This window comes from Fukomys damarensis, unplaced genomic scaffold, assembly GCF_012274545.1.
Source record: "Fukomys damarensis isolate Sample0158 unplaced genomic scaffold, DMR_v1.0_HiC HiC_scaffold_32, whole genome shotgun sequence".
NCBI classification, from domain to species: domain Eukaryota; kingdom Metazoa; phylum Chordata; class Mammalia; order Rodentia; family Bathyergidae; genus Fukomys; species Fukomys damarensis.
In genome coordinates, this window is record NW_022900944.1 from 45,869,518 (window position 1) to 45,891,249 (window position 21,732).

At 53.0% G+C, this 21,732-nt stretch overlaps 1 protein-coding gene across 10 annotated transcripts; it reads left to right on the forward strand.

The window, feature by feature from the left end:
* The first annotated feature begins 532 nt into the window (after positions 1-532).
* On the forward strand, positions 533-21,479 carry Wfdc1 (WAP four-disulfide core domain 1). Of its 10 annotated transcripts, XM_010618371.3 has the most exons (10): positions 3,090-3,198; positions 3,348-3,515; positions 11,198-11,387; positions 12,705-12,788; positions 13,483-13,623; positions 17,980-18,021; positions 19,507-19,576; positions 20,004-20,127; positions 20,341-20,473; positions 21,128-21,479. In XM_010618371.3, exons 2-10 carry the CDS (start codon positions 3,375-3,377, stop codon positions 21,157-21,159), a joined length of 957 nt encoding a protein of 318 aa, XP_010616673.1. In that variant the 5' UTR covers positions 3,090-3,198; positions 3,348-3,374; the 3' UTR covers positions 21,160-21,479. The 10 variants fall into 10 exon arrangements, 9 of the variants coding, with proteins under 9 accessions (XP_010616670.1, XP_010616672.1, XP_010616673.1 ...); XR_779091.3 differs by lacking the exon at positions 20,341-20,473 and having other exon boundaries at positions 3,091-3,198; positions 19,879-20,094; XM_010618372.3 differs by lacking the exon at positions 20,341-20,473 and having other exon boundaries at positions 3,092-3,198; positions 21,128-21,478.
* The last annotated feature ends 253 nt before the right edge of the window (positions 21,480-21,732 follow it).

Here is a 21,732-nt window from a genome sequence, read left to right on the forward strand (position 1 = left end):
GTAAAGGCCTGGCTGGCTCCGGGTCTTCCCCGGGACTTGCCGGCCCTCAGATCTGCAGGAAGTTGCCCAAATGGCTGTGCAGGAGGACAGCCTGCTGAGAAGAGGTCAGGTTCAGGCTGCCAGAGCTCAAATAAACTGGAAGGGCATCCAAAGCGCAGTTTGGAACACGATGTCCTGAGGCTTGGCAGGAACCGGGAGGGTGTGGCCGGGCTCCTGATGGGCCCCAGGCTGGCCCGGCTGTCGGGCTGAGGCTCTGCTTCCCAGGGCGGAGGATTGCTCTGAGTTTCCTTCTCCTCGCAGGGCTTTTCCTTCCCACGGGACCTGCAGGCCGCAGTTTCTCTGAGTGGCGATCCCCTGCCATGAAGACTTTCGTTGGATGAGTTATTGTTGCAAGGAATTAACCGCCAGGTCACAGCCCTGACCAAATGCCACTGCGGAACTGGAGTCTCGACCAGAGAGCACTTGTTGAGCGCCAGTGGTGTGCACAGAGGACAGCGCTTTGGAGCTCAGACCCTCGGGGCCCTGGGGGAGCGGCCCTAACTTTGGCACATCAGGGTTAGTCCCTTTTAGGGTCGTGATGGGTAAATTCCTTCCCCAGGGCAGGGCGCTCCCTCCTGCCACTTCTCAAAGGCCAAAGCTCACAGGATAGGCGACTTGCCTGAGGTCACACAGCCAGGAGGTCTCGGAGTGGGGGCTGGGCCAGGCAAACTGGCTTGAGTCTATATCCTGACACCGCCTACTGTCACCGTGTCACCTTCTGTCAGCCTTGCCCCTGGCTCACCACAGCTCAGAGCCCGGGGCAGAAGGCTGTGTTGGCTTTCTGCAGAAATTGATAGGAGAGACACATATCTTAAAGATTTCCTTTATTCTTTGCTTTTCTCAATCCTAATAAGCATGAATCATGCTACCAGAATACAGCATTTGTTAGTTTTGTAAAAACTCTGAACTGAAGTTCAGATGCGGAGGTGGGAACAAGGAAGTGGTGACTGGTGAGGTCAAGGGGGATGCTGGGGTGTGGCTGGGTGACAGCCTTGTCACACAGGGCTGCGTGGAGTAGGCTACAGTCACAGACCAGCGCTGCTTGGGAGGGAGACCGCCCAAGTCACATGTGGAGTCCTAGTAGCCATATGGGACAGGAAAAGGAAACGTTACAGTCCATGACTGATACAGTTTTTTGAGCCCAACATAGCCTAAATGTCAGCAGTATAAAAAATTCCTAGGAAATAGGAATTTTCATAAATCTTTAAAACGCAAGGCAAATTTCCTGCTGAGGGCAGATCTGGTTTGGACGTGTCCTGTCTCATGTGTCACTGGTCCCTGTGACAAGGGATTCCTGAGAGGGACGATGCTGACACGGAGGTGCCCCGGCCATGAAACTGAGTGACAGATGCCTCGCAGCTATGTGTAAGGCTCTGGTGATGTCACAGGGGACAGAGGGACTGACAGAAGCGCATCGTGGAGCTGGCCTCCCAGTGTGGGTGGACAGTGACAGGCAGATGAGTACAGGGCGGAGAGCGTCTGTCCCAGGTGCACTGTGGTGAATCAGAAGCCAGCAGAGCCCAGGGACTGCAGCCTAGCCCTGGGGTCAGGGAAACCAGACCCAGAGAGCTCACGTGTGAAGACGGGAGAGGCAGTGGGTGCAGATATGGGGTGGGGACCCCCCAGGACAAGGGCCAGGCACCTGCACGAACAGAGCTCAGGCTGGAGTGTCCTCCGGCCAGAGGGGCTGGGCGCTCCCGCAGAAATGGGGCCACCCACGGACAGAGAGGCAGGAAACGGGCCAGGAGCAGAGCTTAATGTTCTAGGAGGCTGTGGCAGGGATTCCAGCAGGAAGAGGGGAAGGAGCAGAAAGCCTGCGGGAGGTGTGGCTGTCCCGGGAGAATTGGGCAGGGGGTCCAGCCGCAGGGGAGTGCGAAGCGTCTGGGGAGCACGACTCGGGATGATCCTAAGCATGGACCTCAGCCTTCACCCTCCCCTAGCACGGCAGCCTGGGGCGCAGCTTCTGGTTCCATCCCCTGCCTTACAGGTGGGGAAACTGAGGCATGCTGGGGCCTTCTCAGTGGAGCCCTGCTCCCCAGCCTCTGGGAACCCTCTGATTTCTCTGTGAGTAGCAGCCTTGGCGGGATGGGGGGCGGATCAGAGAGTGGGGTGCTCAGAGCAGGCCCCTCAGGCCTCAGCACGTGACTTCAGGACGAGGGAATGGAGGAGTGTTCTAGAGACAAGGTTAAGGCCGGGACCAGGGCGGGACCAGGGGGAAGTGGGTGAGGCCTGTCTGGGACACAGTGCTGGAGCTGCTCCTCCCTGCTCCCTGGAGCCTTCTCAGTCCTGCAGTGAAGCCCACTGAGTTCAGGTTGCTCCAGTGCCTAGGGTCACTGTTGAGTGTCCTGGCTGAGCTCTGCCTGGACATCAGAGACTTTGCCTGTCTCCAGGCCAGGGGAGACTCCCCCTGCATTACAGTGGGGCCCACCTCTCAGATTACACGAAGGAAGTGTGGGTGGTACCAGCCCGGTGTGAGGTGTGCTGGCAGGAGGACGGAGCCGCTTTGCCGGGCCCTAGCTCTGTGCGGGCACAGCTCCTGGAAGCTGAACTCCATTGCCCCAAGATCCCAGGCCCCGCCACCTTTCTTGCTTTGCACCTCAGTGACAAGATAATCCGGGGTTCCAACCTCCACTCTGCCCTGCTGCGTGACCTCAGGCAGGCAGCATACCTCCTTTTCCACATCCTTAAAATGGGTATCACATCACTCCCTGCTCAGCTGGGCACGAGAACAGCCCACAGAACGTGCTCATGAGCGTCTAAGTGTGGGACATGGCCCCTCACACACTGCCCCTGCGTGGCACTCTTGGGACAGATGTGACCAGCTGTGCTTCACGTGCACGGGGTCTCAGGATCTGCACAGTCTTGCTGCCCAAGTCAGAGGGCAGAAGCCCAGGGTCTCCCCAAGGCCACCCACCCAGCAGCTGGTCCCATGGCAAGTGTTGTGGGCAGACAGTTTGCAAACTTGGTGGAGGCAGCTCAAGTCCCACCCACCCTGGGCGGCCCCAGTCTACAGCCAGTGCACCTCAGAGAAAGGCCATCCCGTCCCGCAGGAACAGATCATTAGTGAGAGTGCAGGGTGGCAGAGCCACTGCCAGCCCCTCAGATAGGCAAGCCCTGCTGGAGCCACAGCTGCCCTGGCGGGTCAGACGGAGGCCAGAGGTTAGAGCGCAGCCTAAAAATAACCTGGCAGGCCAGCTGCTGTCTAGGGATGCATGTGACACTCTGGACCCAGGAGCCAGGGAGTCCCGGGGAGGGGAACTTCTGTTCCCCTTCAGGCCCCAACCCACGCCCAGTCCCTCTTTTCCCAGGGTCTGCAAGGTCTCTGGCTGGAGGAAATGCTTTGCAGCAGCCGCAGGATGGGCAGCTCCGGGAGGACGGTCCTCTGGGCTCTCTGTCTCCTGCAGCTGCTGGCAGCCGGCTCTGCCAAGATCATCTGGAAGCGTGCCCTGCGGGAGAGGCTGCCGGAGAGGTCCCACGTGAGTGCCCAGGAGCCGCGGGCGTCCTCTGCGGGTGGGAGTGGCAGGAGCAGGACATCTGGTGCTGAGTTCTCCTGCAGGTGTCTCCTCTGAGTGCAAGAGGCGTGTGGGTGTCAAACAGACAGACTCCTGTCCTCCCAACCCAGCCTGCAAGTGGGGAGCAAGGGCACCTCACTGGGTGTGCTGAGGGATTGTGCCTGGCTTGGGACTTGGTGCCAATACTTACTTTCTCCTGGAAATCAGCACCTCTTAAAGGGTCCACCGACCTGAAGCACTGTTTTGTCTCCGCCATCCATAAGCCGGTGTGTGTGAAACAGAACTGCATGTTTATATGATTTATACATTCAGTAAACTTCAGGCAGCGGTCCTGGGGAGGCATCGCGGGGGCCCTGAAGGTGACTGCAGCTCCCACCCTGGAGGCTAGGGCAGGCAGTCTGGGGTCAGATGACCACAGCGCCCAGTAGGGCCCAGGTATCAGGCTCCACTTCCCTGGCTGTGTGACTTCAGGCGCTATCTCTGAGCCCTCACAATCATCAGGAGAGTGGCTTTTGTTTCGGGGTGGGTCTCTAGGACACAGTGGGGCTCCTTAGTTCCCTGAGTGCAGTTAGTGCCAGAGGAAACACCACCCTTCGTTTCCTGGGGGACCCTGTAGGGGTCTTGGGGAAGGGCCAGTCTTGGAATCTCTAATTCTTTCTCCTCGCTGAGTGTCAGTGTCCTTGTCTGTAGTGTGGCGTGGCAGTGCCTCCTTCACAGGGCTTGGAGACAAAATCCAAGAGCTGTTAGCCCAGTGCCCGGCTCAGAACTGTGTTCCCTACATGTGTATATATGCACACACATGAATATGCGTAGAAATACAGGTATGCATATAGCAGAAGCAAAGATTTGTGAGATCAAATCGAACAGAAGCAGAATGTTCGTGAATGGCTTGGCAGCCTTCCTGAGTGGCTTGGCGTCGGTTCTGTCAGCTGGACGTTTCAGGCTTTTCTTTCCTCACATTTGATGAAATGGTGAGCAACCCTCTAGGAGCACTTACTCTGTGCCAGGCCAAGCATTTGCCATGCTTAACTCTGGGGAATCTCTTGACCAGTACTCTCGGTGGGGCCCACTGCAGCTCCCATGCTAGCCCGGGACCAGTGCCCTGATGGTCCTTGCTGTCACGACTTTGGGTCTCTGGTCTCCTAAGTGTTATTCAGGACAGCAGAAAGGGTTGCTCAGTTTATGTCCTGCCCAGAAGTGCTTGTCCCACTAGCAGCTGTGCAGGGCTGCAGAGCCAGGGGCAGAGGGCACCTCTTCGCACTACACCCTGCCAGCCTGGACCCTCTTTGTAGTTTGGCTGCTTGGGGCATCGGGTTGGTGATGAGCACAAAAGAGTCAGACATGGCAATAAAATTTGTGCTCCTCACTTCCCCAAGCTGGCTCTCCTTTCCCCTGTTACTTCTTTGGGCTTTCTTTTTCTTTTTTCTTTTGGTACCAGGGATTGAACTCAGGTCCTTGCGCTTGCAAGGCAGACCACCGAACTGCTGAGCTAAATCCCTGGCCTTTGAGCTTTCTTTATCCATTTGTTCAGTGGTTCTGGGATGGACCCCAGGGCCTCACATGCTAGGCCAGTACTCATCTGCAGAGCTGCACCCCAGCCCTCTGTGAGCTCTCCTGCACCTTCCAAAGAATTCCTTTCCTTTTTCCTAAATAGCAAGAGTGGGTGAGGCAGGTGGGGTGTCAAGTCCCTGCATCTGCACCTCTTGCTCCTGCCACCTGAGGCTTCCTCAGTCTGCTGCCCCACCTGAGCTTCCTGGGACAGCCTGAAAGCTAGCTGTGTCAGGGTGCTTCATCCTGTAGGACTGATGTCCTTAAAAGAGATGACACAGAAACAAAGATGCAGCGAGAAAAGCATGGGAAGATAGACAAGAGACAGAAGTAGGGTGTGTGTGTGTGTGTGTGTGTGTGTGTGTGTGCGCGCGCGCGCACGCGTGCGCCATGCAGCACCAAGGAGCCCCAGAGGGATCCAGACCCAGCCCACACCTGATCTCTCACTCTGGCTGCAGAACCATGGAGACTAAGTTCATCTCAGTGCCTGGGGCTTAGTTTTAACCTCCCTACCCCATCTCAGAGAAGCAGAACCAGGCCACTCCTGGGAATAAAGAGAATCATGGTAGTCAAGGTGGCCCTGACTGGTAGACATTTCTCAGAGCAGGAAACTGGGCCCAGAGCGCCTACTCCTCCACCATTTGGGCCACGGTGACAATGCTGTCACTTTACCAGAGTCCCTGGAAAGATGGGAGACCACATGTCCCGTGCTGCAAGAAACCGTCATCAGACCACCGAGACACCCCTGTTTGGAGGAGCAGTGCCCTGCAGACCCAGGGGGTGGATGCCCATGGCCAAGGCCCTGGCAAAGTCCTGGGTTCACCCAGCTATCGGAAGGGAGGGTCGAAGCCGCAGGAGTGAAACGGGATCCCCCAGTCCCAGTCCGTGCCAGCCCTGGCCTGGATAGAAGCAGTGAGAAGGAAATGAGCACTGAGACTTTAGGGCGAGCTGGGCGGACCCCCGTCTTCTCTCTGGGCCTGGGCGTGAGAAGAATCCAGGCCCTGTGTTCCGGGGAGTGTCTTATTCTTAGAACTTTGACGTCCAAATTCCAGGGGAAGGGAAAGCAATGCTTAGAGGAAAATTGGCTCTTTTCCTCCACCAAGCAAACCAGTCCTGGGGTGCATATTTATTAGGCTGGCCGTTAAGTTGCTGCTGGAACATTCCAAAAAGGGTAAAGCTTTTACACATGAAACAAAGGGTGGTGAGTGCTGAGGGAGAGACGTGCAGGTTGCATTCTTTTTCCCTAAATGGAAATGGTATAACACATTTTTTTCTGATTACTGAAATAATGATGTTTACTGTAAAGAAAAAGTCAAACAGCACAGAAAGTTACAAGGAAGTAAAAATGATCTAACTTTTTCCTGCAAGACATAAACTCTGTCGAAATCATTGCAGGGGGTGTCTAGACTTTTCCTGGAAGCAGTTATGCACAGCACTGTTTGGTTTTTTAGAGGCATTTTATTCCTAGCATTTAAAAACTTTGTTACTGAAATGAAACGCGCTTATGTAAATCACTCATTTAAAGTGAGCACTTCAGTGGGACCGAGTACATTTTCACTGTTGTGTTACCATTACTCGCCTATTGGCAAAATACTCTGTCACCCCAAAGGAAACTGTGCGGCTGTTACGCAGTTGACCTCCATTCTCCGGCTCCCCCAGTCCCTAGCACCCGCCCTGGGCTTCCTGTCTCCGTGGACTTGCATGCCCTAACGCATACGGAAATCACACACTGTGGACTTGTGCCTGGCTCACACAGTTTTACACCCTGTATTTGCACGCAGTCCTGTTCGGTAGGTCCCTGCCCTTTCCCTGAGGCCTGCAAGATGTCTCCGAGCCTGGATGTGATATTATTTATTCACGCAGCCTCCTCTGGCTGGAAAGCCAGCTCCTTTGCTTTAGTCGAACCCCAGACTGGAACGTGCGAATTGGAAAGTGCCTGTGTCACAGAGGCCGGAGCCCTGCATGGTCGGCTGGAGCTGGGACTGGGCTTGTGGTGCTTGGGGGACCTCAGTGAGGCTGGGGCAGCGTGGCTCAGGGGGCGGGACCACGGGCCAAGGACTGCAGCCTCTGGGGGAAGAGGTTGGAGCACGAGCTCTTTGTCTGTTTACGTGAAAGGCCTTCTCTCTGGAACCTGAGAGACATCCTTGCTCAGAGCCCTCCCTGAACATCACCTTGCAGGACACCAAACCTTCTGCGAATGTCAACTCCCCTCCAGCCCCTCCATCAGTCAGGTCTTTATCACCCTTCACCATCTCTTGTTCCGCTCCTGCATAGTGGTGACTGGCAGATTTGACGTCCCAGGTGCTTGTCTCTTTTGTTATGTCCGTATTCTGAGAAAGAGCATTTGAATTTCTGTCAGAAAACAGTGGGTCGCCCACACTGGATCTCCCCACCGACCCGAGGCTGGGCCGCCACTGTCACCTCCCTGGATGCCCGGCAGTGGGGTGGGGGCCTTGCTTCTGTCCCGGGTGCCATCCATCCCCCAGATGAGACCTGATACTCAACAAGTGAGGCAGAAGAATGAGCCGCCCTCTCTGAGGGTGCCCGGGGTGTTCTGAGTCACCCTGCAGAGGGGGCCGGTCCACTGTCACCTTGGATCAGAATAAAAACCGGCAAGGCCCCAACCCGGGTCCAATTTCGTTAACTCTGTAGAAAATGATGGAGAACCATTGATGTGGGATGACAGCCCTGCTGGCAGCTTGGAATTTGTGAGTGACGGTACAGGAATGCAGGGGGCAGAAGAAGGAGGTGCCATAAAGACCAGTGTGGGTTAGGGACCCACGCCTGGGACTCCCCTGGTCTTCAAAGGAGCCCCTCGTCTCTCTAGGCCTTCTTTTCCTTCTCTGCCAAACCTCAGCAGGGCCTCACCAGCTCGCTGAGTTGCCCAGGCTGGGCTTGAGCTTGAGCTCGTGGTCTTCCGGATCCCTGGGTCACGTGGCTCTCTGGTTAACGCCTGCCAGACGGCTCCCCACTGTGGCTGCTCCAGGTCGAGTTCCCACCGGCAGAAAGCTTGTGTGCTCCAGCCGGCCGAGTCTTCTCCGGCCCTTCCTGTTTTCCGTTTTAGCCGTGGAGCTGGGGGTGGGGGTGGTGATAGCATCTCTCACTGTGGTTGTGACTTGCATCTCCCTGGTGGCTAATCATGTTGAGTATTTCCCCCCCATGTAATTTTCGGCTGTCTGAGTAGCTTCTCCAGGGAGATCTCTATTCAGATCCTTTGGACCTCTTTTGATTGGGCCATCTTTTTCATTCCTGAACCGCAAGGGTTCTCATTATATTCTAGATGCCAGTCGGGATCTGATTATGATCGTGAAGTGGGAGATAGCAAGAGATCTGGGAATAAGCCATGAGTGGGAGGTGTTCCGGCAGAGCGGTGGATAAGTGGGAAGGCAGCCAGGGAAAGGGCCGGGCCAACAGTGGGAGTGGGGTGACCGAGTAAACGCTAACCCGACCCCTGACACAGTGGCCAAGGTCAGGGCACCAGAGCCTCCACAAACAAAAGCCTCATGCGATCGGCAGGATTTTCTTGCCCAGAAATAAGATATTCATACTTCTCTATAAAGAATGTCTTGTTCTGGTTAAGGTTACAGTGAATGGTGCTTACAAAAGTACCCCTGCTACGTTCTCCGAGTTCCTATAAGCCCATGTCTAAGTCCTGCTTGTAACCCCATAGGCCGATCTCAACTTGTCCGGGAGGTAGTCATCTGCGTGTCCAGGGGGACACAAGAGGCCCTTGGGCAGCTCCTTTGAGTCCCCCAACCCAGATTCATTTGCCTGGGGGCTCTTTGCGTTTGCTTTGCAATATGGCTGTGTTCTACTCTTGCTCTATGATAAAATACTTTTGCTCAGTCCTCTTTTGACTCTGTTCTACGTGGTAAATCTTTCTGGGTTGAGAATAGAACCCACCAACCAGACGGTAACAGATTGAATATTTTCCCGTCCGCTGTCAGCTGCCTTTCGATTTTCTCGTCGCTGTGCTCTGAAGGATGGAGGTCTTCAGTTTTGATGAGATCCGACTGATCACCTTCTCCTTTGCTGCTTGTGCTTTGGGTGTCATTTCTAAGAACCACTGCCCAACCCAAAGCCATGAGCTGTATTCCTGCGTTTTCTCCAAAGAGCTGTGTGAGTCCAGTTCTCACAGATGGGCCTTGGATGCATTCCGGGCTGTGTTCTGTGTATGGAGCTTGTGGAGGCACGAAGGCATCACTCCATGCAGATACCCAGACGTCTCAGCACTGTTGGTGGAAAGACTCTTCTCCGCCCAGTGCGCTCTCCTGGTTCCTGCTCAGAAAAGGCAGCATCAGGTTGTGGAGTCACTACAACTGGATTCAGACCCAGCCTCACTTCTCAAGGCTCTGTGACCGCACGATCCGTTTCCCCTCTGAGCCTTGGACAAAATTAGGGCCACGAGACCCAGGCATGAAGTGGTTGGAGGTGTTTTTATTTTATTTTTGTTTTGTGTGTTTGCATTTGCTTGTTTTTGCTCACTAATCTGCTATTCGTCCTCATTACAAGATGACGGAAAATGCCAAAAATGAATATATCTTGCTTTTCTATGCACTATGATGTCACGCCTTTTCCCTCGTCATTCATTTTTTTATACATACTTCTAGTATTTTTTAAGTTTTTAATTGCCTTCTTCACGTCCGTGGTTAAAAAAAAAGTTGAATAAATGCAAATGAGCATGGAGTGAAGAGAGGTCTCCCTCGGCTCCAGAACCTAATTCTCTCCAGAGGCGATCGCCCATACTGGTTTCTTGTGTGTCCTTTAGAAAGTGTTCTCAGAGCACACAAATGCACACAGTACATATCACATGTGTGCATAAAACAAAACAAAAATAAATAAATAAAATATAGCTAAATCGTAGCAAAAAAAAGTCTCTGTCATGATTTTCTTCCTGCACCACCATATCCCACTAACCTTTTGTGGGCAGCTCCCTGAGTCTGGCTTCTTGGTTTGAGAACACTCGCAGGGCAGGGTCAGTAGCTGCATGCCAGGGGACAGGTGCTCCTTATCAATTTGGGCAGAACCAGCCGGTGGGATTCCGAAACAGGTATGTGCTGGGGAAGGACTTGGGGCGTAAGGAGTTGAAGCATCTTAGATGCTCGTTATAGCTGAAGGGGGGAGCAGATTAACCTACTCTGTATCGCGCGCGCACGTGTGTGTGTGTGTGTGTGTGTGTGTGTGTGTGTGTGTGTAATGACCTTCCCTCCGCGTACCCCATTTTCAAATCTAGCAAGGCAGTATCACTGGCATGGGCAGGGTCTGGGGCTAGGGGGTACCCAGGGTTGTCTGCCTGCGATGACTTGAACCCCCCCAGCCTTCCTCCTAAAGTGCTTATTCTGAATGCATTTCCTATGTGTGAGCTGCATTTCATTGTTTAACATTTTATTGAAACAATATTGCAAAGTGCAGAAATCCTAAGCGTCCAGCTCCATGGACTCCCACAAAGCAAACACACTTTAAGCTGGATTCAGCGGGAGAGACAGGGAGGACTCCCAGCCCTGCCCAGCAGGTCAGTGCCCACCGGCAGCCTCTCCCTGACTTCTCAGACTGGCCTTGGGGCCTGGCTTCCAACCGCAGCGTGTGTGCAGGAGTAACCAGTGTTCTCTTGGGCTTGGCCTTTCCCGAGCAGCATGTTTGTGAGGTCTGTCCAGGTTGTTTGTGGAATTATTTGTCTTGTGATTTGTATTCCCAAAGCTATAGGGAAATATATGGATTATAAGGAACCTGGATGTGCATATAGAAATACATGTGTGTTTATATACGAGTGTGAATCTGCACACACACCCAGTTGTGCAGATACGCGTATAGCAAGATCCAGAGACACACATCTCCTGGGGCAGCCTCGGGGCACACAAACATCCGCAGCAAACACTCCAAGACCGCCCTGCTGTCCTCTTGCTGTGGGGGCTTTGCAGCAGGCTCAGGGTGGGACTGCCACACAGGAGCATGGCGCCTGTGACCCGAGCTGCCCATACCAGCCTGGCTCCGCCAGAATCAGTTTTTCACCGAGGAAGCCTGGGCTAAGAGAGGGCCTGCAACCTACCCAGGACCCACAGCCCAGCCCAGGTACTGCTGACCCTCTCCTGGCCCCGCAGGTGGAGGAGGTGAGTGCCCCCAGCCACCGGCAGCCTCGTGCCGACCACTGCCCACCACCCCCGAGGACCCTGCCCCCTGGAGCCTGCCAGGCTGTGCGCTGCCAGGCTGACTCCAAGTGCCTGCAACACCAGCGCTGCTGCTACAATGGCTGTGCCTACGCCTGCCTGGAGGCCGTACCACCGCCACCAGGTAGGCAGGGGTGGGGGAGGGGAGCCAGATGGTGCTCAAACTGGGCATTGGGAAAGGTAAGGGCTTGAACCCAGCCTCACTGCCCCACCCCATGCAATGCTAGTGGAAGCAGCTCCTTGGGCTCTGTCCACTGCACTTATGGAGCCCTTGCCATGTACTGGGCTCCTGCCTGAGTCCAGGGAGCCAACAGCCCAGTGTACCCATGGCAAGGACGGTGTTACCTCCCACGAGGACAGGGTAGGGTGAGATTCCTCCTTAAAAGAATCCAGATTTGGAGCTTTTCTATAAGCCATCCAGCCACAGTCCCTGGGCTCCAGATGGCCAGGTCCTTTAGTGACTCTGGACCCCACCAGGCCCTCTGGCAGGTGAGGCCCGGCCCTGGGGCTGTGTGGAAGAGGGCGCCCTCTAGTGGGGCAAGATGGAGCTCCAGTCGGTGGTCAGCAGTCACCTCCCAGCAGGGTGGAAACGGCAGTGCAGCTCAAGGAAGAGCGGTGAGGAAGGAGCGCTCAGCTCCCAGCTAGGGCTGTGCAGGACCAGACCCCCATCTCTCAGAGAGGTGCAGCCTGGGGTGCATCTGCTGGGAGAGGTCCCTCGTGAAGGAAAGTTTGGGAGTGGAGGAGCTGGGGAGGGTGACAGTGGGTTGCTGATAGCCCCTTCCATGGTGGGATTAGGGGCCCTGATGGGCATGAGTGGCGACAGAGCTTCCTGGGCCCTCAGCTCTGCCGGCTGTGATGACAGACGGAGGCTCCAGCCCCTGCCCCCAGGGCAAGGGAGTGTAGAAGGTGGGAATGACTGCACTGTCCCTGGGGTGAGGTCACAGCCAAGAAAAGGGCAGTGCTCAACTTCCCGCTTTCATAAGAGTGTGAGATGCCGCCCCCTGCTGGTGTAAGGCATTACAGGCGCTCCTGCTGAGTGGGCCAATAAGGGCACCCCTTCCTGTGGAATGCCACGAGGCTCTGGTGTCAGGCATCAAAAACCATCTCGGAGCCCTAAGAGCTGCTCAGTGAATACTGCGTGAGCAAGTCCATCCAATCAGTCGCTGGGCGAACGGCTGCACCACTTGCTAGTGACAATGGCAACCATGACAACATCCAGTATGAGGGGTCTCAGCCTGGGCACTGTGGACACTGGGCGTGGGATATTCTGGTTGAGGGACACTGTCCTCCTTGCTGCATGGTGTCTAGCAGCATCCTGGCCTCTGTCCACTGAGGATGTGCTGGGAGACATCCCCAGGAAGCCTCTGGGGCTACACAGTAGAACCCTCCCCCCGGGGCTAGGCAGGCCTGGCCTCCTCCACCTGACTGTGTGATGCCCTAGTTCTAGACTGGCTGGTGCAGCCGAAGCCGCGGTGGCTGGGAGGCAACGGCTGGCTGCTGGATGGCCCCGAGGAGGTGCTGCAAGGTGAAGGAACTACGAGGAGCTGCCCCTACGTCTGGCCAGGGGCCCGGAAACGCCAGGCTGTCTGTCCCCATGCAGGGCCCAGCCCTCCTGATCCCCACCCGGCAGTGGAGGTGGCAGCTGGCACCTCCCCCCAGACCCCACAGCCCTGCCCAGGAGCGAGGCTTGAACTCCCCAACCACAGCGCCCCCTTTGGGATGCAGAATGGGAAGGACGGGGCTGGGTCCCTGGGGTAAGGGGTGGACAGTGGCTTCTACAGGAAGGACCTGCGGGCCAGGCCCAGTGGGGCAGGTGGAGTGTGTATGTGCATGTGAGCGCACACCTGTGCCTGGGGCTCCACACTCATCTGTGTGTGTGAGTGTCTGGGTGGCGGCACAGTCGTGTCTGTGTGCAGAAAACTGGCTGTATGTGCAAGTCTGTGTGTGACTGTGAGTGTGCCCTTGTGACTACAGATGTGAGTGCACACATTTCGTGAGGTGCCTGGCACACGCGGATGAGTGTCACTCTGTGTGGAGGGCCTGTTGGGTCCTGTGACTGTGCTGCCCCATGTGCATGTGTGCATGTGTGTGTGTGTGTGTGTGTCCAGGGTATGCCTCTGCTGTGGAAGGGGGGCTAGGCAGGTGACAGGCACCTCTCTGTGAGGCGTGGGGTCCGAGCCCGGCTTTGTCCTCACGCCTGGTTCCTGTCCCTCCCACAGCAGAGGCCTGCAGCACCACCGAGGATGGCGCGGAGCCACTGCTCTGTCCCTCTGGCTATGAGTGCCACATCCTGATCCCAGGAGACATGGCTGAGGGCATCCCCAACCGAGGGCAGTGTGTCAGGCAGCGCCGGCAAGCAGGTGAGTATGGGTGCCCTGCGCCTGCTCCTGGCCCCACGGTCCCTGCCCCAGGAAATGTCCCCAGCACCCTGAGACTGGCCCAGAGCTCCTCCACCCCTCACTGCTGGAGTCTCTTTCCTGTCACAAGGCACACTGGAGCCAGCAGACTGACTGCATCCCAGCTGTGTTCCAGGCTGGGCGACTTGGAGTCACCTTCCTCAGCTCCTGGAGCCTCAGCTCCCTCACCCATGTAGTGGGGCTAATTCATGCTGCTATGGGAACAATAGAAATCTCGGGTGCAAAGCCACAAAGTGAGCTAGGAAATGAGAGGTGGTCAGCAACAGTCATAGGCGGTCAGGGCTGTGTTGTAAGAACTGTAAGACGGGAGTCAGCCACGCCAGCTCAAACCTGTTCTCCAGGTAACCGATCAGCACAAAAAGACCCACTTCCGGGGTGGAGCCAAAGAAGAGCAGACAGACGGTGGCCGTATCATCAGGGGGGCTAGCAGCTGCTTGCCCCCCTGCAGGTGCCCTGTCTGAGTTCCACTGCAGCCTGCAAAAGAGAAATGTAGCCAGGCACAACAGCACAGGCCTTTTTTATTTTTATTTTTGTGTGTGGTCAGCTTTTTTTTTTTAATTAAAGATTGCAAAGATACGTGATAACAAGAAATGAAGATACTAAATAAAAATTCCGAATATACATATATATGACAGCAAAAAAGGATATGAAATAAACAAGAATTTATGTAACACAGACTAATCAAAATACATTAGTTTGATATGCTCTTCAAACATTATGTTCTTTCTCATTTTCTTATATTTTTGAAATAATGTAATTATAAATAAAACAAAGTTACATATTATAGTTGAGAAACTGTCCTCAAAATTTTATGATTTATAAACTCCTTGGTTTAATTAATTGATAAATATCATATACTTGTTGATTGTACCACTTACATTTTCTAACAAAACTTCCCACAGAAAAAAATATACTTATATTTGAAATCCAAAAGCAACTAAAAAAAATTCACATTTTTAAGATCAGATTTTTCTGTTTCTATTTTATTATATCCCATACTTATTTTTATTATATTTTTATAAGCATAATGATAGAATTTAACACCAATAGATATGTAATATTCTTCCCAAACAAATGACTATGAATTAAGTCAAGCATGTAATTTAAAGAAATCATACGGTTGCCAGAGAAACTATCAATATGCCAAATGTGCACAATCCTACCACATTCATGCCCATGTTTCTCATTTAATAGTGCACACATATATGTAAAAACATACCCCCCACACATATACACAATGCATATTTTCTACAATACAATATATACTTAGGTATAATAAAACAGTGCAGTGATGTGTGGAATGTTGGTGATTTGTATAATTTGAGAAAAAACATATCTTTGAGGGAGTTGGAGAATTTGTAATATGTATCAGATACTAAATGATATTAATGATTAAGTATAGTTATAATAAAATTTACTTAAAAATTAATATTTGTCATCAGTAGAAAATAGGTACAAAGATATATTGATAACATAACAACATTTATCTTAACAAATTTCCAAACAAGCTGTAGTGACAGAAAAGGAAGTTTGTAGAAAGCAGAGATGAAAGAGGAAAATGACAGATGGGCCTTAATACTTTTCATGCTGCTCATATATACAGATTTCATAAATTCTCAAATAAAAAAGCAAAGAAAATGAGAACCAAAATAACTCATCAATTTGGTAGACCAACATATAGAGACAAGGATTAGTGTATTGATAAATTTTAAAAATATGAAATGTAAAGCCTGAAATTTAGCTCAATAGTGCTGCACCTGCCTAGCCAGAACAATGTGCTGAGTTTTAATCCCCAGCATCAGAGGAAGAAAAACAAAAAGGAAAAAAAAAAGAAGAAAAGAGGAAAAAAAATAAGCATATATACTTTCTGACATACTCAATAAATTTTAAATAAATTATTTGTTATCTCTTCCTCTTGAATTGTTCCCTTCACAAGGATGTAGTGAGCTTCTTTGTCTCTTTCAATCAGTTTAAGTTTGAAACTTTCTTTGTCTGTGAATAAGATTGCTACCCCTGCTTTTTTCACTTTCAGTCTATGGGCTTCTTTTTACACTAGAAGTGTTTTGCATACAACATATTATTGGATCTTGCTTCTTAGTCCATTCTGCTGGTCTATTTCTCTTGATTGGTGAATTGAGGCCTTTAATATTGATGGTTATAACCAATATGTACCAACTTATTATTATCATGTGGTTTTTTTTTTCAGCTTTGAGTTTATTGGTACATTTTAGGGGTACAGTACAGTTACATTCATTGTTGGGATCTTGTACCTCTACATAACAAGTCTTGATTCTCATTTTTCCCCCTTACCCCTGCCCTCACTTCACCCCCTCCTCCCCTATCATGTGGTGTTTTTTTTGTTGTTGTTTTTTTTTCCTCCTTCTCCTTTTGGTTTCTTGGCTTGCCTATTTGATTTGCTCTGTTGGGCCTCATTGTGTTGGTACCTTCATTGTCTTTTTCTAGGATATTGTTTAGAATTCGTTGTAGTGCTGGTTTGGTATTCATAAAGTTTCTCAGGTTTTCTTTATCCTGGAAATATCTTATTTCCCCATCCATTTTAAAAGAAAGTTGTGCAGGATACATCAGTCTAGGTTGGAGGTTGTTTTCTTTTAGTACTTGAAATATCTCATTCCAGACTCTCCTTGACCTAAGGGTTTGTGTTGAACAGACTGCTGTGATTCTAATGGGCTTTCCTTTGCATGTAGTTTGTTTCTTGTCTCTTACTGCTTGTAGTATTTTGTTCTTCTGTTGGGTTTCTGGGATCTTGATTATTACATGTCTAGGTGTAGATTTTTTTTTAACATGGCTAGTTGGAGTCCTATATGCCTCACTTATCTGTATGTCAAATTCTTCCCCTCTATTTGGGAAGTTTTCTATAATTAATTCTGTGAACAGCTTTTTAAAATTATTTACATTTTCTCCTACTACTTCTTGAATTCCTATCAATCTTATGTGATTCTTCTTAGTATTGTCTAAGAGTTGTTGTATCAATTTCTCACGATCTCCTACTGTTTTTAAGAGACCTCTCTTTTCACCGTCACTGACTGCAATTTTATCTTCGATATCTGAGATTCTATCTTCGGAACAGCACAGGCCTTTAATCCCAGCACTCTGGGAGGCTGAGGCAGGACCATCACAAGTTCAAGCCCAGCCTGGGCAACTTAGTGATTTAGCAAGACCCTGTCTCAAAATAAAAACAACAAAAGGACTGGGAGCCCAGCTCAGTGTTAGGGCCCTGGGTTCAACCCAGGGACTGAAAAGCAACGCGACGTGATGGGCCTTGATGTGATGGGAAACCAGGGTGTGAGGTTAGCATCGCAGGCTCAGATCCTCAGAAATGGGCTCACAGCCTAGGACTCCTGCCTGGTGGCCCTGGGCGCTCACCTGACCCATCCCAGCCGCAGTCTCCTCAGCTGTAACATGGGTGGGGCAGGGGCCGCGGCAGCGCTCCATGGTGCTGTGACTGAGTAGAGCGGTCACAGGAAGAGCGTGGCGTCCAGGGTGGTGCTCAGGACGGCCTCAGCCACTGGGTACCACTGCCATGCCCACCGCCGGAAGGGGACCTCAGGTCCAGAAGCCCTCAGAGGGTGGCGCGAGCATCCGGGTGCAGGAGGCCCGGCCTCCTCATCCTCCAAGGCAGTCAAGGCTGAGCCCAATGGCCCCTCATGCCCTGCAAATTCCTTGTGCTTCCTCCCGCTCCCTCTCCCATGCTGCATAAACCTCTCTGTGCATATCTGACCCTTTTGAGAGTTGGTAACAGAGCTCAGGGCCCCAAGAACCAGTCTCCCCTGCCAGGCTTCCCAGGTCGGTGGCATGAGAGCTCTCTGGCTGGGTCAGGAGCAGGCACTGGGGGACCAGGGAATCCCATCTGGGAGTCAGAGGGGCATCAGTGACTTTTCTGAGCAGGTTCAAGGTCACTGAGAAGCTGGGGTGCGGCACAGGAGGAATTAAGTGGGACTCATGCAGCCTTGGACAGGAGACAGTTTGTGTGACACAAGTGACACCAAAACCAAAAATGGCATTGTATTACTTTGCGGGGTAGGGGGGTGCTGGGGATCGAACTCAGGCCCTTGGGCTTGCAAGGCAGGTGGCAAAACCGCTGAGCAAAATCCCTGGCCCCCGTCATATTACTTTTTGTGCAGTTCCTTTAGTTCATGAATGAAGAGAGGCTGTCCAGCTGTGATACCACTCTGCGCATAACCCTGGGAAAATGAGCAGGACAGATGTAAATCATCCCATGTTTTGAAAAAGTTGACCTCATAAACTCTAAAAGGACTTTATCTTCTCACTGTGTTGCAGATGGGCGATTCCTGCGACGCAAATTTTACAAAGAATATCCAGGTGAGGGAAGAAACCGTTCTTTCCCTGCAGAGGGCATGAAAAAGAAAAATGTGCATTTCTTAGGTGGAGAAGAAGAAAAAACAAAACCCCAGAGCTGAGATGTAAAAGGGAAATGGGAGCCAAGAGTCGGAAGGGAAGCAGAAGCCCCATCGCCTCATAGCAGGCAGGACAGGCGTGAGCCAAGGGGTCCTCACTGCAAACGTGGGCTCGTGCTGAATCCCGGAACGTGGCGCTGGACACACTCACGTCCTTCCTGCCTTCGTTAGGGAACCAGAAATGATGGCTAACGCCATTCTTCATTCATCCACTTAATCTTTCATCCAGTCGATTCTCCCTTCATTCACCTACTCGCCCACCCTTCCATCTAATCACCCATCCACTCGTGCATCCATCCACCCAACCATCCACACATTTACCTCTCTTTCCATCCAGGTACCACTTGCCCACTCATGCACATCTAATCGTCTGTTATGTGTCTATGCATGCACGTATTCGTCTCAGTTGCTTTTCTCATTAGAGACAAAATACCTGACACCCGAAGTTCAAGGAGGAAAGGTTTAGTTTGGCTCACAGTTTGGCTCACAGGTTTCAGTCCACAGTCAGCTGGATCCAAGGCCAAGTGGCATGGCAGAGGGGTGTTGCCGAGGAGAAACAGTTCACTAGAGGCAGAAGTCAGCAAAGCAGTGAAGCAGCAAGCAGTAAGCAACAACAGCCTCTTTCTGTCCCTTAGGTTCTGTCCAGGGTATCTGGCCTTAGGGCGGGTAGCGCTCACACCCAGTGTGGGCCTTCTCATTATCCACACCCTGAACTATGCCAAACCAGTCAATGGACTAATTTAGTAGTCAGGGCCAGGGATACAGCTCAGCGGTACCGTGCCCACCTGGCAAGCGCAAGCTCCTGAGTTTGATTCCCAGTACCCCCAAAAGAATTTACACCATGAGTTTACCAAGCATTGCTCATCCTTCTGTTCTGGAGGTCAAGCCTATAGATGCAGGTGTGAAACACCCAGCACCTTCCACCAGGGAGCTAAGAACAGCTAGGAAATCCAGCACCAATGACACCCGAGTGGTTATGTAAGAGGTTCTGATGTCACATATCGGATATCAGGAGGACAGCGTGGACCATGCTGTCTAGGAAGGCTTCCTGAGAAGGGGCCTAAAAGCTCAGCCTCAGGAAAAGGAATGGAGGGCAGGCAGGGAAGGGTGAGAAGCTCCTGGCTGGGAGCAGCGTGGCTGTCCCTGCAGCTGGTGGGTGTGACAAGCAAGGCGGTGTGGCCGCGGTGAGGCCAGAATGCAGGCGGGGCCCTGATGAGGTGAGGGCCTGTGGAGGGGACGAAATGGATTCATCCAGGGGTGGGGCCCGGGCCCAGCTCACCAGGCCTAGCTGAGGCACTTGTGTCTCCCCTGGCAGGCACAGGGGAGCCATGGTGGGCGTTGGAGGTGGGCTGGACACACCGGCCCTGATGGCACCTCCCTCTTGTTGTAGATGGTGACTCCAAGTATGTGGCAGAGCCGGGAAGGAACAACACAGGCCCTTCCAATAAAGCACCGGGCAGGTAAGTGGGGAGAGGGAGATGCTGGGGGGCGGTGCAGGCAGTTGGGGGTCCTAGTAACTTTCGTCACATGCTGGTGGCAGGGGTGACAGAGTAGGGCTTTCCTCGCGGGCAGAATCTGACTCCCTCATAGTTTCCTAGTGACTGCAGAACTCCACCTGACATCAAGTGGACGCATCCCTGTGCCCCCGGGGACCTAAGGCCAAGGCCACACTAGGGGCCGACTTGCCTTTCCAGGCCTTAGCATCTCCGATGTCCCTAAGTCTCCTCTGTCTCACCCCACTTCCGCCAAACGATGCCATCAGGGCCACTGGCAGGGGCGGTCTCAGGCACCCTGCTGCTAGGCAGCAGTTCCTGGCTGCGTACTTCGTGCCAGGCATCCTTGGAGGGCAAGACAGTGAACAGATGTGGCCAAGTCCCTTCCTGGCAGATCGTGGAGCGACGGACTCACCGGTGTCGTGGAGCAAGTGACAGGGATGAGGAACAGAACTCCACGGGGCCAGCGAAGGTCCCAGGAGGAGGTGACATGGAGCCTGAGGACTGGGCACCAGAAGGTGCTGCCGGGGAGGATGGGCTGGGGATCAGCACCGGGCAGAGGGAGTGGGAGGAGCAGAGCTCCCGAGGGTACAGGCTGGGCTTTGGGGAACGGAAGGGAGGCCCCGGGCACGGGGACACAGTGTACAGAGGCTGACCCCAGGAGCCAGGCGAGTGCAGGCTCTGCCTCAGGCGGGAGTGAGTGAGCCACAGCAGGGGCCGTGTGCGCACAGGAGCCACCTGCGCAGGGCCATGAGGTCGCAGCACCCAGGTCTCCACCCATCACGGGCACAGAAAAGCCTGCAAACACACGCGGCCCCTGGAGCTGGGAAGGGAAGCAACACTTGTCGGGCTCCAGAGTACAGGGTGGGTTCTCCGGGAAGATCCCCAGCGGTGGGATGGACGCCAGCCAGTCTCCCTCTGGAGGCCTGCACTGTGCCTGGCTGGTAAAGACCCAGCCAGGACCTGTGAGCTTTCACCAGCAAAGTCTGGCTGCGGAGGAGCAGGCCTGTCGGGGAGTGGGCTTTGGGGCGGCCCCGCCTGGCTTTGAGGTCCTGCTCCCTGGCTGTGTGACCTGAAGAAAGAGACTCTCAGCCTGTTTCCTCATCTGTGGAGTGGGAACGAGGGTGAGGGACAGGTTGGAAACTGAGTCAAATACGTGAGATTTTTCGGGAGCTGGATATGGTCATACACGCCAGCAGGCTGAGGCAGGATTGCAGGTTCAAACTCAGACTGGGCAATTTAGCAGTTTAGTGAGACCCTGTCTTTAAAATGGAAAGGCTGGGAATTGTAGCTCAGCAACAAGGTCCTGGGTTCCATCCCAGTACCACCACCACCACCCCAAAAAAAGAAAGAAGGAAAGAGTGGATGAATTTTTCTGGGAGTTAAGAATTTAATCTTCACGGAAGCTGACATCTTCCTGGTACTTCTGGCCAGGCAGGGCAGGTAGGGGATGCGACAGATTGTGACCAACTCCGCCTCCTGCCCCAGGGTAGCTCAGATTCCTTGCTTCCTTTCCAGCCCATGAGCACGAGCACTCCTCCACTTCCTAAGCCTTGGACATAGCAGGGGACACAGCTGGGCTCCAGAGCTCAGGCTCTGCCCTACAGAGCTCCTTAGAGACGGGACAAGTGGCTCCAGAAGCCGGCCTGGCCCCAGCCCAGTCTGCAGGTGTCCTGAGCAGCTCTGGGTTCCTGCTTTGCACCCTGGGCCCTGAGCAGCCACTCCACCATCTTCACACTAGGAAGAAACCACTGCCCTCAATGGGGTAAAGGCCTCTTTCTGCATTGGAGTTCAGCATCTTGGTTTATTTTGCGCATTACTTCCGGGAGGCAGTGCCTGTTCCAGATGTTCTCAGAATAAATTTGCCCATCATAGAATGGCACTGAACTTACGTGTGTGAGTCATAGTTTTAACCACTCGATGGCCTTAAGTTGGATGTGCTGAAGCCTAAACGTAAGCTGGGGGGCGGGGGGTGCTCAGGACAAAATGAGGCTGGGTCTCTGGGGTTTCTGTCTTGGTCCCTGACTGATCCTGAGGTGGGAGGCAGGTGGGTGCTGTCAGGAAGAGGTGTTGGCTCAGCTCTGCTCTCGGTCCCCGCACATGTGGGCCACAAACCTCCCCAA

Bases quoted from the DNA above. Each gene is read 5' to 3' on its own strand.
- Wfdc1 (XM_010618368.2), top strand. From the start codon at position 3,375: ATGCTTTGCAGCAGCCGCAGGATGGGCAGCTCCGGGAGGACGGTCCTC. The intron at 3,516-11,197 runs GTGAGTGCCCAG...CTGGCCCCGCAG, and splicing joins GGCTGCCGGAGAGGTCCCAC to GTGGAGGAGGTGAGTGCCCC. The intron at 11,388-12,704 runs GTAGGCAGGGGT...GTGATGCCCTAG, and splicing joins GGCCGTACCACCGCCACCAG to TTCTAGACTGGCTGGTGCAG.